Source organism: Aotus nancymaae, unplaced genomic scaffold (genome assembly GCF_030222135.1).
Source record: "Aotus nancymaae isolate 86718 unplaced genomic scaffold, 86718_ANA_hifiasm-v0.15.2.pri h1tg000028l, whole genome shotgun sequence".
Lineage (NCBI taxonomy): Eukaryota > Metazoa > Chordata > Mammalia > Primates > Aotidae > Aotus > Aotus nancymaae.
The window spans coordinates 16,516,819-16,534,633 of NW_026988441.1; the positions used below are offsets into that span (position 1 = coordinate 16,516,819).

Below are 17,815 nucleotides of genomic sequence, written 5' to 3' on the forward strand. Positions count from 1 at the left end.
CCCTCTGAGGCTGGGCGGGGTGAAAGAAAACTTGCACCAGATGACTTAAACAGGCAAGAAGGACTTGGTTGAAGACTACTGCAATAGTCAATTTACAATACAATAGCAGCTGGAGATTTATAGCTAACGGGCTGGGTGAAGGAGTTAAAGGATGGTAAATTACTAAGAGGAAGTTCAGTATCAAGGGCGGGAGGATTCTTGCTGAACTGGCTTAGCTGGATTCTTGCCGAAGTGGGGTTCGCAGGCCATGGAGGAGGCCTGGCCAAACAAAAAAGGCTCAGAGGAGCCTTACTAAAGCTTGATCTAGGGAGTCCTTGTCAGGAGAGACTCCCGGAAGGCTTTGATGGGCGGCTTAGCTCAAAGAGATACTTTCGTTGGTGCCAGAGTCCGCGCCACGGGAATCGGGATGGCTGGGCTGTAGCTTTCGGCAACCTGTCGCTCCTACACTTCCCAGAAGCCTCTAGGCCCGTGGCTGTCTCCCGCGATAACTAAATTGTCTTTTGCGGAGTGGGCGGGGTCTTCCCGCGGGTCTGAGCTAACGGCCTCGGGGCTTTGTGAGAGAACTGAGGTCGGCTCGTTTGGATTCCAGAGGAGCGGAGCTGACCCTACCCGAGCAGGCGTAAGTGAGGCGGCTCGAATCTTGGCGCGACAGGAACCCCGAATCTGTGTGGGCTGCGTGGGGAGCAGACTAAGGAGCGATTGTGAAGAGTGTGTACGGTTGTGAGTGTGGATGTCTCTGTGGTAGGCGTGTGTCTGTGCGTCCGGTGTGCAACTGTGAGGGCGGGGAGGAGGACTTTTTATGTTTGTGCAGGTGTGATTGGAGTTTAATTGTGACTGGGTTGGGCACCGTGTTTGCGAGTGTGAGGTTCCTGGACTGCAGTTGTGACTGTGTGTTCCCTTGGGGTGTGTGTTTATTACCATTTGCCGAACTGTGTGCAGTATGCCTTAACTGTGAGGTTTGTGGCTGCTTCCGTGTGTGTGTGTGTGTGTGTGTGCGCGCGCGCGTGCGTGTAGGGTGCGTGTGAATTTGTTGTCATTGTCACCCCAAGGTGTATGTCACTGGGAGTTTGAGAGATGCCCACGGACTCTGGTTGTGTCCCTGTCTGCCCCCGTGGTGTGTGTGTGTGTGTGTGCGACTGTGTGCAGCCTGTTGTGTTTAGGTTTGGGGTGCCTGTGACGTTTATGTCCCCATGGTGTGAGTGAATGAGTTTGTGTGACTATGTGTCCGTATAGCCAATGTGGGTATGGGGAGTCTTTGTCTCTCTTTGTGACTTCAGCCACTTGAGACCTCTGTGAGCTCAGAAACAGATTCTGCCCGTAACGTCATTGACCCTGCCATTGTCTGGGATACCAGGATTGAGCAGGACGCCCTAGACTTCTCTGACCTTCCTCTGTAGGTGGTGGGCAGTAGGGGCTGAGCCAAGATAACTTCTGACATAGTAAAACTGGCTCTCTCTCAGAAGAACCTGATGTTTCCTGACTCCCTTCTCCTTTCTCATGAGCCAAGATAACTTCTGACATAGTAAAACTGGCTCTCTCTCAGAAGAACCTGATGTTTCCTGACTCCCTTCTCCTTTCTCAGCTCTGCCCTGCTTGAATAGAGGCCTCCGGAGAGGAGTAAAGAATGGCTGTTGAACATCCACAAGGCACCTGCAAGGTAGCTTGTCCTTTCCTCTTGTTTCCTGAAGTCACATTTTCTTGGTTAGGACATAGTTGCTTTCCTTTTCTTGAAAATTCTTGCCTATCAGATGACCTGATCCCTGGAGTTTCCCTATTGAGAAAATGTGATGTCTTCAAACTCCACCTCTCATACCTGATTTTATCTTACTAATTTGTCAGTTTTAATTTTTCTTTACCTTTTTTTTTGAAACAGAGTCTGGCTCTGTTGTCCAGGCTGGAATGCAGTGGTGCGATCTCAGCTCACTACAGCCTCACCTCCCTGACTCAAGCAATTGTTGCATCTCAGCCTCCCAAGTAGCTGGAATAATAGATGTGTGCCACCAAGCCTGGCTAATTTTTGTATTTTTAGTAGAGATGGGGCTTTACCATGTTGCCCAGCCTGGTCTCACACCCCTGGGCTCAATCCATCTATCTGCCTCCGCCTCCCAAAGTGCTGGGATTACAGGTGTGAGCCATTGCACTTGGCTTTAATTTTTCCTTATGCTATCTTTTTAAAAAATATGATTTCTTTCAGATTGTAAAAGTAAAACATGATTGTTTTAACTTAATTTTAAAAGTACAGAAATGCCGAATGAAGAAAATTTGTATTTTAGCTATGCACATAAAACATAATTGAATTCATGTAGCATTTGTCATTTTCTATCCTACATTTTCTTTCTTTTTTTTTTTCAAAGACGGGGTTTCAAGTAAAATAAATAAATAAATAAATAATAAAGATGGGGGTTTCACCATGTTGGTCAGGCTGGTCTTGAACTCCCGACCTCAGGTGATCTGCATACCTTGGCCTCCAAAGTGCTTGGATTACAGGCATGAGCCACTGCGCCCAGCCTATCCTACATTTTCATTTAAAATTAAGTATTTTCCCATATAGTATATTTGGAAAATATTTTTAGAGATGCATAACGTTTACTTGAATGCCTATGGCTTTTTTCTTCTTCAAATTTGATACAGAAATGGGACCCACTTGTGCAGTAAAACACCCATTTGTGCAGCTTAACAAGTAATTATAAAGACCCACATAAGGGGTACCCAGATCAATAAATAAAATACAGCCATCACTGAAGAAGCCTCTGCTGTACTTCTCCACAGCCACGAACAACATTGTGCTCTTGTGATGATAGTCACTGTGGCCATTTCTTTGCCTTTCATTAGAGCTTTAGTACATATGGATGAATCCCAGAGCCACATAAGTGTAAATTTTGTTTGTTTTCTAACTTTGTTTGAATAGACATTCTTTTGTTTCTTTTTTTCACAAAAGACTACATAAAAGTGACACAGTTCTTCTTTTTATTTTTCTTTTTGAGATGGAGTCTTGCTCTGTTACCCAGGCTGGAGTGCAGTGACACAATCTTGGCTCACTGCAACCTCCACCTCCTGGATTCAAATGATTCTCCTGCCTCAGCCTTTCAAGTAGCTGGGATTACAGGTGCCTGCCACCAGGCCCAGCTAATTTGTGTAGTTTTAGTAGAGACAGGGTTTCATCATGTTGGCCAGGTTGTTCTCGAACTCCTGACCTCTGGTGATCCATCTGCCTCGCCTCCCACAGTATAGTGAAAAATGAAATATGATAAGGGAGAAGAGTAAAAGATGCCATACAAAGAAGGCTTGATTATACCAGATGTCATTAACATAAAAATATTAGAAAATAAATAAATATATTTATATCTAAATCTATATCTAATTTTCATATTCCCCACTTCAAAAAATGTATTTGAGGAGGCCAAGAATAAAAGAAAATGATCTGTCTCTCTCCACACACACACACACACACACACACACCACAACACACATTTTATTTGTACCATTTAAGACTAAGTTGCAGATATTTTGCCCCTTTATTTCCTAACAATAAGAGTTTTCTCTTACATAACCACAGTACAGTTACTAAAATTTTAACATTTATATGATACTCTTATCTAACCCATATTTAAAATTTTGACTCATCCCAGTGATGTTCCTTTTAACAAACCACCCCGTCCTCTCTCCTCATCTATCTAGGATCCACTTTAAAATCACACATTAAATTTATTAATTATGTCTCTTTAGTCTGCTTTAATCTAGAAGAGTTGCTCTCCCTTTGTCTTTCATGATCTTGGCATTGTTGAAGAGGAGAAGCCAGTTATTTTGTAAAAAATCCCTTAATTTGGGTTTGTCTTATGGTTCTTCATGCTTGCATTCAGGTTATGAATTTTGTGGCAGGAATACCATAAAGGTAATATTGTATCCTTCTTGGTGCGTCATCTCAGGAGATACATGATGCTCACTTGTTCCATTTCTGAAGATGTTAACTGTGATAATTTGTTAAGGGAATATCTACCATGTTTCTCCACTGTAATATTAGTATTGTCTATTTGTAATTAATAGATAATTTGTGGAGGTATACTTTGCAACTGTGTAAATAACTGGTTGCCAAACTTTTCCCCACTACTTTAAAATCCATTCATAGATAATTATTCTTGGATCTGTTATAGTATGAGGTAATAGTAATAATGGGAAGTTTTTTTTTTTTTGGTTTGTGGCTCACTGAATGACAGTAATCGCTGTAAAGGGCTAGGACTAAGATGAGCAAGTGAGACAGTGAGAAGCATTCACTGCCAGATGTTACTACAGTTGCATGACCCTGAGACAGAATGCCTCAAATTTTGCATGCTGGGTTCTTCATTCTTAAGACAATCATCATCAGGGTTATAAGTGCAGGGTTGGCAATCTGAGAGTGAACACCTCAAGTTTTGTCCCATAAGTGCCTCACTTACCTTAGCCGTGTCCTGTTCCTGCTGTGGTGCTGCACCTGTGGAAGTTGCTGGAAATCTGCCCTCTAGCATTTGCCAGGAATCCATCCTTTGTGGCAGACTGAGTTGTCTTACCAGAAGCATTTGTTACAAAACTTTAAGACAAGGCTATTGGGTGCTGCTGGCCACCTTGTACTTTCAGAGCTGGGAGCTAGAGAAGCTGCTTGACTGAAGAAGCCTGGTAAAGTTACCCATGCTGCAGGAGCTGGGTGCTGGGGAAATTGAATGTGCTGCTGGAGGTAGACCTGGATGCTGGAGCTGCCTGCCAGGCAAGCACACTAGAACCAGAAAGGAATGCCCCTGGGATTACAGGTGCTGCACCACCAAGCCCAGCTAATTTTTTGTATTTTTTAGTAGAGGCAGAGTTTCACCATGTTGACCAGGCTGGTCTCGAAATCCAGATTTAAGTGATCCACGCTCTCAGCCTTTCGAAGTGCTGGGATTACAGGCCTGAGCCAGCACACTTGGTTCATGTTGAATAGTTTAGGTGTATCTTGTTTATTTACACTACTATTTCATAACCTTTGTGACTATATCACAGTATATTTTGTCTGACATGTTTTTTATGTGGATAATTGGCAGTTTCCAGCATTTTACTTTTAAAACTGTTATGAACATTCTAGTGGATGTTTTACCTAGGAGTGGAATTGTTGGGTAATAGGGAATATGCATGTTAGCCTAGATAATGCCAAACTCTTTCAAAGTGGTTGTATGAAAAAGTGGTCTACTTCCAACAGTGTATGTTTACCGCCACCTTTGCCACATTTTTGCCACATCTTTACCAACATTTGGAATAGTCACACTTTTTACCTACCTAGTATACTTAGTAATATCTCATTATGGTGTTAATTTACATGATCATGACTACTAATGAAACAGAACATCTTTTCATTTGCATTATCTTTTGTCTCTTTTTTTTTTCAAGATTTGTTCATTTAGGCAAAATTCACATGAGATACACTTAACCATTTTAAAGTGGTATTTAGTATAACTTCAGTGGTATTTGCTTTATTCATAGTATTGTGCAACTATGGTTTTTCTCTAGCTTTAAACCTTTATCATCTGCCTGTAGAAACACTGTGTACCCATTTGAAGCACAAACTTTTAACTTGGGTGAATTTAAATTGACGTGTAATTTTCTTTGATTGCTTGTGTTTTTAGTGTCAAATCTAAGAATTAACTGCCAAATCTGAGGTCATGAAGATTTAGAAATCCTGGTCAATCTGCACTGCAGTTCCATACAGATTTTGGGTACCCACTGCAGTTCCATATGGATTTGAGGAGTGGCTTTTCATTTCAAAGGCCACTGAAGTGTTAATAGAGATTGCATTGAATCTGCAGATTATCTTAGCGAGTATTGCCATCTTCATGTTAAGTCTTCCAATCCATGAACATGAGGTTTTAATATGTTTCATCTCCAACTGATGTACTGCAATTCAATTCTGGTACTGCTACCCAGAGTTGGTGTTGAACTCCATAGGTTTTAGCATATAGTCCCCAGTAAATCTGCCCTTACTTTAGGCCAATTAGCTTCAATTCCAGGAGGTTCTCTTGACTCCCTCCCCATCCCCTCTTGATTTAGTAATTTACTACAACTCACAGAATTCAGGAAAGCACTATGCTTAAAATTACAGTTTTATTATGAAAGATAAGGATACAAATTAGGAATAGCCTAGTAATGAGACACATAGAGCAAGGTCTGGAAGGGATCTGTACACAGTTTCTGTGTTCTTTCCCTGTGAAAGCAGGGTGTGTCACCAGGGAAGCTCCACTGAACTTTGGGGTGGAATTTCATTATGTAGGCATGATTGATTAATTATTGACCACATGATTGAACCCAGTCCCCAGCCCCACTTTCTTCCCCAGAGATTGGGCTAGCTAAAAGTATTTTTGATGACTGCCCCAATTCCAAAGCTACTCAAGGGTCCACCATGAGTTACCTCATTAGCATAAACTCAGGTGTGATCCATAACAAAGACATATCTAGCTCTGTGCTAGGAAGATCTAGGACAAAGATCTGACAAATTATTACACAGGGCATAAACAAGACCAGGAGTGAAAATGGCGATGTCTCCCTATTTATTTAGCGGTTTCTTTTTTCTTGGGCCATTTAGCTTTTTATTAATGACTTGGGAAAGATCTTATATTTTACATGCTAGTTCTTTGACATTTAAATATTTTGTAAATGTCATCACCCATTCTGTGGCTTGTGTCTTTTTAACAGATTTTATTCGTAACTGAACTATGAATCATGATTATATTGTTAGGCAACTTTGTTTTCCATGTAATTCAAATTACCTTTTTGTCCATATATTTATCACTAATTTATATTCAAAATCTACTGGGAAATAAATCTTTTTCCAGTATGTTCTGTCAGTCCCTTGGGTTTAGAGACATCTCTTCTATGATCCTTTTTGTTCTCTGCTGATTGCTTGTACCACTGTTACTCTAGAATTCTTTCTTTTTAAATTCACTGCCCTTCTGTGCTGAGTTGTTTCTTGGATTCCTTGCCTTCCTGTTTCTTGGTGTGCTTCTTCTTTATATTGGTGACATATGAGAAAGGATGGATGAGAGTTAAATTTTGTGAGTCCTAGTATATTTTTCAACTACTATATTGATTCTTTGGCAGGGCATAGAATTCTACATTGAAAATATTTTACCTCAGAATTTTAAGGTTATGATTTCTGTCTTCTAGTATTGTTTAGAACTCCAAAGCCATTTTTATTCCTGGTCTTTGGTTTATACCCTGTCTTTGTATTTTGGAGTATTTTAGGGTATTTTCTTTGTTCCCACTGTCCTAGAACCTAATAAAAATATATCAAATGTGAATCATTTTTATTTTTTATGCTGCATACCAAGTGGACCCATTAAATGTGGAAACTCATGTCTTTTAGGTCTAGGAAGTTTCCCTTAATGCTTACTTTTTAGAACAATCTGTATTTTCTGTTTTCTTTGAAAAATTTCAAACATAGGAAAAAAGAATATTCCAGTGAATTCTGAATACCCATTTTCTTCCTCTGTTTGGGCCACTGTAACAAAATACCATAAAGTAGGTATCTTATAAACAAAAGAAATTTATTTTTCACAGTTGTGGAGGCTGGAAAGTACATGATCAAGATGTTGGCAGACTCAGTGTCTGGTAAGGACCTGCGTTCTGCTTCATAGATGGCACCTTCTATCTTTGTCCTCACATGGTAGAAAGGGAAAGGCAGCCCCCTGGGCCCTCTTTTATAAGAGTACTAATTACATTCATAGGGGCTCTGCCTCATGAGCTAATCACCTCCCAAAGGCCCCACCTCTTTTCACCATTACATTGATCACTAAAGTTCAACATTTGATTTGGGGGTTGGGAGGACACAAACATTCAGACCTTATCAGCCATCACCCAAATTCTTCAGTTGTTGTCATTTTGCCACATTTCCTTTATCATTATTAATACACACACATACATATTTTTTTCTTGACTCATTTAAAAATAGGTTGGGGACATCTTCACATTTTACCATTAATAATTTTAACATTTATATCCTTAGTATTAATGATATATCTCCAACCTAAGAAAATTAAAATGGACTTACTAGTCTTCTCAAGCATTTTATGTTTAGATAGCTCTAGTAGTTTGCAAACTGTCTTTATTTAGCTGCTATTGTATTTGTTTTACCTGGGTATGTGTTTGCCTTATCTAGGGTCCAGTCTAGATTTATTATACATTGGTTTTGGTCATTGGATCTCTTTAGTCTCTTTTAAGCTGGAACAGCCTCTCATTTTTTTGTTTTAGATGACATTGAATTTTTTTTTTTTTTTTTTGAGACGGAGTTTTGCTCTTGTTACCCAGGCTGGAGTGCAATGGCGCGATCTCGGCTGACTGCAACCTCCGCCTCCTGGGTTCAGGCATTCTCCTGCCTCAGCCTCCTTAGTAGCTGGGATTACAGGCACACACCACCATGCCCAGCTAATTATTTGTATTTTTAGTAGAGACGGGGTTTCACCATGTTGACCAGGATGGTCTCGATCTCTTGACCTTGTGATCCACCCACCTCAGCCTCCCAAAGTGCTGGGATTACAGGCTTGAGCCACCGCGCCCGGCCGACATTGAATTTTTTTAAGAATTCAGGATGATTATTTTATACAATGTTGCTGGAGTCCATCCCACAGACCCCAGCTTCTTGACGGATGAATAAATACATGGAGACTCAAATTTCCAGCGAACGAGTAGGCCAGGGGTCGTGAGCTATTTACAGAGAGAGATCGCAGCTGCGCAACTCTGACTAGTTTGCCTTCTCTGCATTTATTCAGTATAGATGTAATAACAGAGGCTCTAAATTAACACACTTGTAGAGGAAGAGTAAAGACCAGGTTCCAAGCCCAAAGCAAACACCATTAGAGGGTAATCTCCCTGGTCGAACTCCTCCCCGAGAGGGCCATCCAGCTCAAAAGGTTAGTTTTAAGGCCACATGAGTAAACAAGTTAGGTAAACTCCCATATTCCTTTTACTCTAATTTATTTAACTAAGGGGACAAGGCTGCTCTCAGCCAAGAACTATAGAAAAAACCTTAGGCCTTCCAAAAGGGTTGGAGATTATATTTTATAACTTTTTCTAATATTTTTCCCTTAATATTTTTGCCACCACCCTGAGTGAATCCCCACAGAATGTCCCATAACCTTTATTTCTCTCATGGCTTTCTTATGTATAGGAAGCTTAGATTCAGGTTAAATATTTTTGGCAAGCATATCACATAGGTGGTATGATGGTACATCTTTTATTGTATTACATTGGGAGGCACATATGTCAGGTTGCTCCACTACTGTTGATGCCAAGTGCTATAGGTTGGACGTTTGTCCCTTCCAAATTTTAGGTTGAAATTTTTCCCCCAATATTGGAAGTGGGGCCTAATGGCAGGTGTTTCAGTTTTGGGGGTGGATCCCTGATGAATAGATTAATACCCTCCCTGGGAGGCAGTGGGTGAGTGAGTTCTTGTTCTTACTAGTTCCCACAACAGCTGGTTGTTAAAAAGAATCTAGCAACTCCCCTGGCCGTCTCTTTTGCTTCCTCTCTCTCCACATAATCTCTGCACATCCTGGTTCCCCTTCACCTTCTACTAGTGGAAGCAGCCTGAAACCTTCATCAGAAGATGTTGGTGCCATGCATCTTGTATAGCCTGCAGAACTGTGAGCCAAATAAACCTCTTTTCTTTATCAGTTACCACCCTTAGATATGCCTTCATAGCAACACAAATAGACTTAGACATCAAGTTTTACCACTTAAGATTAAGGTGGTGAGTACCAAGTCTTTCTCTTATAAAGGTATATATTTTCCCTTTATAATTAATAAATAATCTGTGAGTGATACTGTGAGATCAAGTGAATATCCTTTTCCCCAGCACAATTCATTATCTGGTTTTAGAATCCATTGGGGATCCTTGACTGAATCTGTTATTCTGATGATGATTTTTAAATGGTGATTCTCAGGTTCCTTCATTTCTTCTAGCACACTTTGTAGATTCTTAGCAAACTTCTAAAAATGATTTCTTCTCAGTAGATGTTGGACTTTGTTGCTTGACTTCCTATATTTTCCTATTTTTGTATCTTTTTGTATGTTTTTAAAAGAGATTTTATTTATGTTTGAATGATTTGCTTTTATTCCCACTTTATATTTTCATTTTCTATGAATACTTTTTGTCACTTAATAATTCTTCCACATTATTCTATTCTTGTATCATGTGGAATAGCTTCTCACATCCCTATGAGAATACACATTGTGACTTTTGAGGTTTCGTTGGTTCCCCAATGTAGTCTCTCTTCTGAGTTCCTTTGGTTGCTTTGTTTACTATCTTTTATCTTACGGGCTTTTCTCAAATATCTAATATTTGCCTATTTTTTGTTTCTGTTGTTTTTGTATATATTTAAGGTGTTTTATATATATTTATGGTTTTGATCTACATTATGAAATGGTTACTGTAGTCAAGCAAATTAACATATTCATCATCTCACAGTTACACCTTTTGTGTGTGTGTGGCAAGAACACCAAAAATCTACTCTTATTAAAAAACTCAACTACAATACAATGACATTAACTCCAGCCTTCATATTGTACATTGGATCTCTAGATTTATTCTTTCTACGTGTCTGAAACTTTGTATCCTTTGACCTGCATCTCCCCATTTTCTCCCTGACAGTCCCTGGTAACTACCATGTTGTATGCTATTTCTATACTTTTTTTGTTAATATTCTATATATAAGTGAGATCATTCAGTATTTCTCTTCCCACATCTCCCTTATTTCACATAGCATAATGTCTTCCAGTTTCATGTCTGTTGTGGCAAATGGCAGGATCTCTTTCATTTTCCATGGTGGATAGTATTCATTTGTATATGTCAATTTCTTCATCTGTTCATCCATCAGTGGACACATAGGTTATTTTCATGTCTTGTGAATAGAATAATGGGGAAGCACATATCTTCATGAGGTGGTGCTCTATTTGTAATTCAGAGTGGACCCTAAGAAGCTGTATGTTAAATTTTATGTGTTGATTGTTAGACTTTGATAGGTAGTTAGTTCCCTCCACTTCTTAAGTTTTTCTGGGGTTCTGCAGCATAAATCATAAACTTTTTACACAAAAATGTGTAATATGTGTGGCTTTTCCTTAATTTTAGTTGACTATATTGTTTTTGGTTCGTCATCATTTATCTTACACTGTCAACTTAAAATTTTGGCTGGGTGTGGTGGCTCATGCCTGTTATCCCTGCACTTTGGGAGGCTGAGGCAGGTGGATCACGTGAGGTCTGGAGTTCAAGGCCAGCCTGGCCAACATGGTAAAACCCCATCTCTACTCAAAATACAAAAATCAGCCAAGTGTGGTGGCGGGTGCCTGTAATCCCAGCTACTTTGGAGGCTGAGGCAGGAGAATCACTTGAACCCAGGAGGCAGATGTTGCAGTGAGCTGAGATTGCACCATTGCACTCCAGCCTGGGTGATAAGAGTGAAACTCTGTCTCAAAAAAAAAAAAAAAACCACTTAAAATTTTGTTGTTGCAGTGTTCTCATTGATTTCCTTTTATGTGGTGGGATTGTTCCTTTTTACAAAGTCCTTTCTATTCCTTTTAGTGAGGTTTAGTGAGGGCACAGGGGTAAATGCACGTGATTCACTTGCCCTTTTTCAGAGAAATTATGTCCTACATTTAGAGAAATCTTGGTTTTAGATGCCTATTTGTAAGGATAATACATTTTGAAAAAAACTTATTATATTAGCTATTCAGTAAATGCATTTAAGTGTTTTTTCTTTTTCTTTTTTTTGCATGTACCAGAGTTCAAGTTGATTAAATTAACAGATGTTATCCTTGTCTTCAAGAATCTTGGCTCTATTGTAGCAGATAGATTAAACAAGCATTCAAACAAATATAAAAATTTTAACTGTACAGAATGGATACGTAAATTACCCATTATCAAAACAAAACACAAAGAGGAAAAAAGTGCTCTGAGAAATGATGGTAGAGTGTGCATAATTAAGACTGAACATGCAGGAAATATTTTAAAGATATATCATTTAGCAGAGACCTAAACCATTGCTGGAAACTTGCAAGGCCAAGAGTACGGGCAGTGGATATAGGGGGACATTTCAGGCAGATGAAATCATGATGGGGGCGGGTGGGTACAGTTTTGTGCATTTAAAGAACTATGAAGGTCACTGTAGCTACAGTGTATTGTTGGGGTGGGTGTGCCAAGAGGAATATAAGGTTTAAGAGACAGGCAGATCACTGAGGATCTTTTTCTCAAACAGTTTTTGAGAAAACAGTTTTGAGAAAAACAGTTCCAGGCTTAATATCACTCTGGGTGCTAAGGGTCCAAAACTGGAAATGCAGGCAGCTAGAAGAAATGCTGCTTTAGTGTCCAAGCAAAAGATAATTCTGATTTGGATTAGCCAGTTGGAGATTGGAAGAACAATTTCAAGACATATTTAGACTTGCTTTAAGCAGCATTGTTATGTGAGTTGTAGAAAGAGATTGATGCTAGAATGTTTTCCCTTTTGGGGTTTGAGGTATTCACTCAGGGCCTTAGATGGTATCTTTAAATCCATTCCCTTTCCTAGTCTCTACTTTTATGGCAAATAAATCTCCCAAAATAATAAGCACTGGACAGGTACTTTATGCAAGTATATAAGTAGATTAGGTGTGATCAAAGATGAGGCTCAGGATATTTATATATCTTCATCTTTCTTGCAGTCTTGTAGTATCAGATTGACACCTGTCTTGTCTTCCCTTTCCTCTTATGTTAAAACTAGATTCTGTTCCTCTGCTGTAGCCCTGAGTTCTTTCTTCTCCCAATGCCATCATAGAATTTGGAGGCACACTTATTTTGAATTAAATGGCATAAACAAACCACATTGTAACCACAGATGAATCTTCCCTTTCCATAGCTCATTCCATACTCATTTAGCACATTAGTCTTTCATTTGGAAACTGCTCTTTGTGGATTATCTTTCTTTTTTGTCTCCATCAGTTTATATGCAAATTGTTTATTACTGAATCATCCCAGATTTTCCACCCCAGGAAAAATGTAGTACTCCAACCAACCCTGAGAAATGAATATGAGAATTACCCTCATTTATCAATGTTCATAACACTAGATTCATCTCTTAAGAAATTAAGACATCTATATAATTACCAAACTTTCAAAGTTTGCAGGGAACTTTTATCTAAACTATGATTTAGAAGTAATTAATCTGTTTCCTGAATACCTCCTTCACTTTCTAGTCTGACTTTTACTCATTTTTTCTGCTTTTCTAATGTTTTTCAAATTGCCCAGTCATATGTGAGAACTGTATAAGCCACTCAATTTTTATGAAAATTAAATTGTAGTTAAGTCTATAAACATTAAATCTCTCCCAGAACACAAAAAAGTAAATGTTTGCTTTTATATTTTCTTTCAGACTGTGAATCAAGGTTGAGACCAAGAAATTATTTCTGAAAAAGGATATTTATGGAATAGAATCATCCTGATGGGAGATAATGGAAAAACTTACAAAACACAGCATTGCGTGTTCAAGTTTCAGAGGTGATTGGGAATGTAAAAGCCAGTTTGAGAGAAAACAGGGATCTCAGGAAGGACATTTCAGTGAAATGATATTTACTCCTGAAGACATGCCCACTTTCAGTATCCAGCATCAGAGAATTCATACTGATGAGAAACTCCTTGAATGTAAGGAATGTGGGAAGGATTTTAGTTTTGTATCAGTCCTTATTCGACATCAGCGAATTCATACTGGTGAGAAACCTTATGAATGCAAAGAATGTGGAAAGGCCTTTGGTAGTGGTGCAAACCTTGCTTACCATCAAAGAATTCATACTGGTGAGAAGCCTTTTGAATGTAAAGAATGTGGAAAGGCCTTTGGTAGTGGCTCAAACCTTACTCACCATCAGAGAATTCATACTGGTGAGAAACCCTATGAATGTAAGGAATGTGGGAAAGCCTTCAGTTTTGGATCAGGCCTTATTCGTCATCAGATCATTCACAGTGGTGAAAAGCCTTATGAGTGTAAGGAATGTGGGAAGTCCTTTAGTTTTGAATCAGCCCTTACTCGGCATTACAGAATTCACACAGGTGAGAAACCTTATGAATGTATAGATTGCGGGAAAGCCTTTGGCAGTGGGTCAAATCTTACTCAACATCGGCGGATTCATACTGGTGAGAAACCTTATGAATGCAAAGGATGTGGAATGGCCTTTAGCAGTGGTTCAGCCCTTACTAGGCACCAGAGAATTCATACCGGTGAGAAACCATATATATGTAATGAATGTGGGAAGGCCTTTAGTTTTGGATCAGCCCTAACTCGACATCAAAGAATTCATACTGGTGAGAAACCTTACATATGTAAGGAATGTGGGAAGGCTTTTAATAGTGGCTCAGATCTCACTCAACATCAGCGAATTCACACTGGTGAGAAACCCTATGAGTGTAAGGAGTGTGAGAAAGCCTTTAGAAGTGGTTCAAAACTTATTCAGCATCAAAGAATGCATACTGGTGAGAAACCTTATGAATGTAAGGAATGTGGGAAGACATTTAGTAGTGGTTCAGACCTTACTCAACATCACAGAATTCATACTGGTGAGAAACCCTATGAATGTAAGGAATGTGGGAAGGCCTTTGGTAGTGGCTCAAAACTTATCCAACACCAGTTAATCCATACTGGTGAAAGACCCTATGAATGTAAAGAATGTGGAAAGTCCTTTAGTAGTAGCTCAGCTCTTAATCGGCACCAGAGAATACACACTGGTGAGAAACCCTATGAATGTAGGGAGTGTGGGAAGGCTTTTTGTAGTGGCTCAAGCCTTACTCAGCATCAGAGAATTCATACAGGTGAGAAACCTTATGAATGTAAGAACTGTGGGAAGGCTTACGGGAGGGGTTCGGAGTTTCAGCAACATAAGAAAAGTCATAATGGTATGAAACTCTGTGAATTGGAAACTATAAATTGAAATTATATGATGAAAGGACTCTAAACATATGATGTAAGAAAATTCATAGTAGTGAAAAGCTCTACAAATAGAACTAAGGTACAAATGCCTTACTTATGCTTCACAGGTTAGTCAAAGAAAATTTATACAGGAAAAAAAAAACCCAAATATAATAAATATTTGAAGATCCTTATCTATATTCATTCCTTCATTACTTTTGGAAAATTCATACTTGTGAATGTTAAAAATGAAAAAAAAAGCATTTATTGTATTTTGCCTCTATTTTAAACATTGGAAAACTCATTTCTGGGTTAACCCTGCTATACTTTTTAAATGGTCTTTTTTTTATTATATAGAATTACTGATTCATCTCAAAATTATTTATTGCAAGTCTAAATATATCATTTTTTCTTCTCTGATTATCATCTTTACACCATTTATTCAATAACCTTGTCCATTTTCATTTTTTTAATTGACTATTTGATGGTAAGTTACATTTTTATTCACATTAAGATTGGATATCAGGCCAGTGTTTGTTTTTTAAATTTACATATTTGTATCTATGTCTCACCCTGTTTATGGTAAATAACTGTTACTTTTAAGTATCCTTTAATATCTGATGAACCTGTACCTTTTATTTTAGAAAACTGTTTTACTTTCCTTTTATAAAATTATACTCTCCATTTTGCAAAACAGCTTTCCATCATCATAATGTAGATAAGAAGAAAAAAAAGCATATGGTTACCTGTAATCTTGCCAATCTTAGATAATCACTGTCAAACTTTTGGAGCAAATCCTTTAATACTATCTCTCTCATTGTTTTGGAAACAAGGTATGATTATGCTATACTATAACCAGCCCTTAATATTTTTTGTCTGTAAATATGTTGTTACTATTTTATTCACTTTATAGTATTCACCTGTCTTTTTCAAACCCAAATTTTGTCAAATATTAAAAATTTTCCCACTACGAACACTTAGCTTGATGGCCCCTTTTCAGTGTGTCTGCATTATTTATTTATTGTTCACTTCAGAGATAATGTGTCAATATAAAAGATTTTTACATTACAGATAAAGCTGGCCTTTCCTTTGAGCAGCATTCCTGGCCTCAGTTCCTTTCCAATGTTAACCAATATACTTATTCTTCCAGATCCTTTTATGTGCATCTATAACATACGTATGGTAATGTGGGTAGAATCGGAATACCTCAGAGCCTTATTGTATGGATTCTATAATTGTGCCTATCACATAATAAGTGCTTAGTCAATGTTACCTATCATGATTATCTTCTCAAGCTTCATTTTTATTATTTATAGGAAAACTTTGAGCCATGACCCATATCTTAACAACAAAGACCTCACAATGGAGAGAGACATTCATTTAAATGAGTGTAGGGAAAGTTTGACTGACACTCATTCCTTGTTGAATAAGATAATTTGCTGCTAGGCACAGTGGCTCACACCTATAATTTGAGCACTTTGGGAGGCCAAGGTGAGTGGATCACTTGAGGCCACAAGCCTAGCCAACATGGTGAAACCTCATCTCTATTAAAAATACAAAAATCAGCCAGGCATGGTGGTATGTGCCTGTAGTCCCAGCTACTTGGGAGGCTCAGGCACAGTATTTGCCTGAATCTGGGAGGCGGAGGTTGCAATGAACCAAGATCATACCACTGAACTCTAACCTGGGTGACAGAGCAAGACTCTGTCTCAAAAAAAAAAAAAAGAATAATTTGTCCTACAGAAAAATATGACTATTAAGTGTGAGAGACAAATACACTATAAAATTTGTACCAGGGTAGAAATAAAAAGCTATGGCAGTTTTCTCCACTGAAATCCAAATACGAATTCAGTATTCTGCATGATTCTTTGCTTAAAAATAAAATCCAGGCAGGCAAAGTAGCTCATGCCTGCAGTCCCCCCGCTTTGGGAGGCTGAGGCAGGAGCATTGCTGGAAGCCTGGAGTCTGAGACCAGCCTGGGTGACACAGCAAATCTCTGTGTCTACAGAAAATGTTTTGAAAAGAATTAGCCAGGCATGGTGACCTCCAGCTACTCAGGAGGCTGAGGTGGGAGGATCAGTTGAGCCAGGAATTCAGGGCTACAGTGCGCTATTATTGTGCCACTACACTGCAGCCTGGACCACAGAATAAGACCCTGTCTCTAAAAATAAATGAGTAAATTAGTTAAAATCAAAACAAATTATTTTTTAAAATAAATGGTGGTGAGTAGACTACATAACCCATAAGGATCTGTTATATACAGAAGAAACTTTACAGCTCTAAATTCATTCGTTAGAATATTAGAGAAATTGTAAATAAAGATCCAAGCATATAACCCAATAAAAGAATAACTACAACAAAAACCCTAAGGGTAATGAGAGGGAAACATAATTTTAGAAGAAAAAAGATAGATCAATAGTCACAACCTGTTTTGAAAAAAAAAAAAAAAAGTAGCAGTTCTCATAAATAAACATATAGGAACATGAATGCAAAAATGACATTACTCTAAAGACTTTATGGATTACGGGTTGAGTGTCCTTAATTTGAAAATTCAAACCCTGAAATGCTCCAAAATCCAAAACTTTTTGAACCCAATGAAATGCTCAAAGGAAATTTCAGACTTTTGAATTAAGTATGCTCACCTGGTAAGTATAATGCAAATATTCCCAAAACACTTCTGGTCCCAAGCACTTTGGATAAGAGATACTTAGATTATATTTATTACTATTGCATGTAATCTTTTAATAATTATTTTGGGCTGGGCACAGTGGCTCACGCCTATAATCCCAGCACTTTGGGAGGCCGAGGTGGGCAGATCATAAGGTCAAAAGATTGAGACCATCCTAGCCAACATGTTGAAACCCCATCTCTACTAAAAATTAAAAAAAAAAATTAGC

General features: G+C 38.5%; 1 protein-coding gene across 1 annotated transcript; it reads left to right on the top strand.

Annotated features, from left to right (window-relative positions):
- The first annotated feature begins 29 nt into the window (after positions 1 to 29).
- On the top strand, positions 30 to 17,399 carry ZNF345 (zinc finger protein 345). Its single transcript, XM_012437007.3, has 3 exons — positions 30 to 619; positions 1,583 to 1,657; positions 13,395 to 17,399. Exon 3 carries the CDS (start codon positions 13,474 to 13,476, stop codon positions 14,938 to 14,940), a length of 1,467 nt encoding a protein of 488 aa, XP_012292430.2. The 5' UTR covers positions 30 to 619; positions 1,583 to 1,657; positions 13,395 to 13,473; the 3' UTR covers positions 14,941 to 17,399.
- Positions 17,400 to 17,815: the final 416 nt, after the last annotated feature.

What these genes read in the sequence shown, in the direction of transcription:
- ZNF345 (XM_012437007.3), top strand. Translation starts at nt 13,474, where the DNA reads ATGGAAAAACTTACAAAACACAGCATTGCGTGTTCAAGTTTCAGAGGT.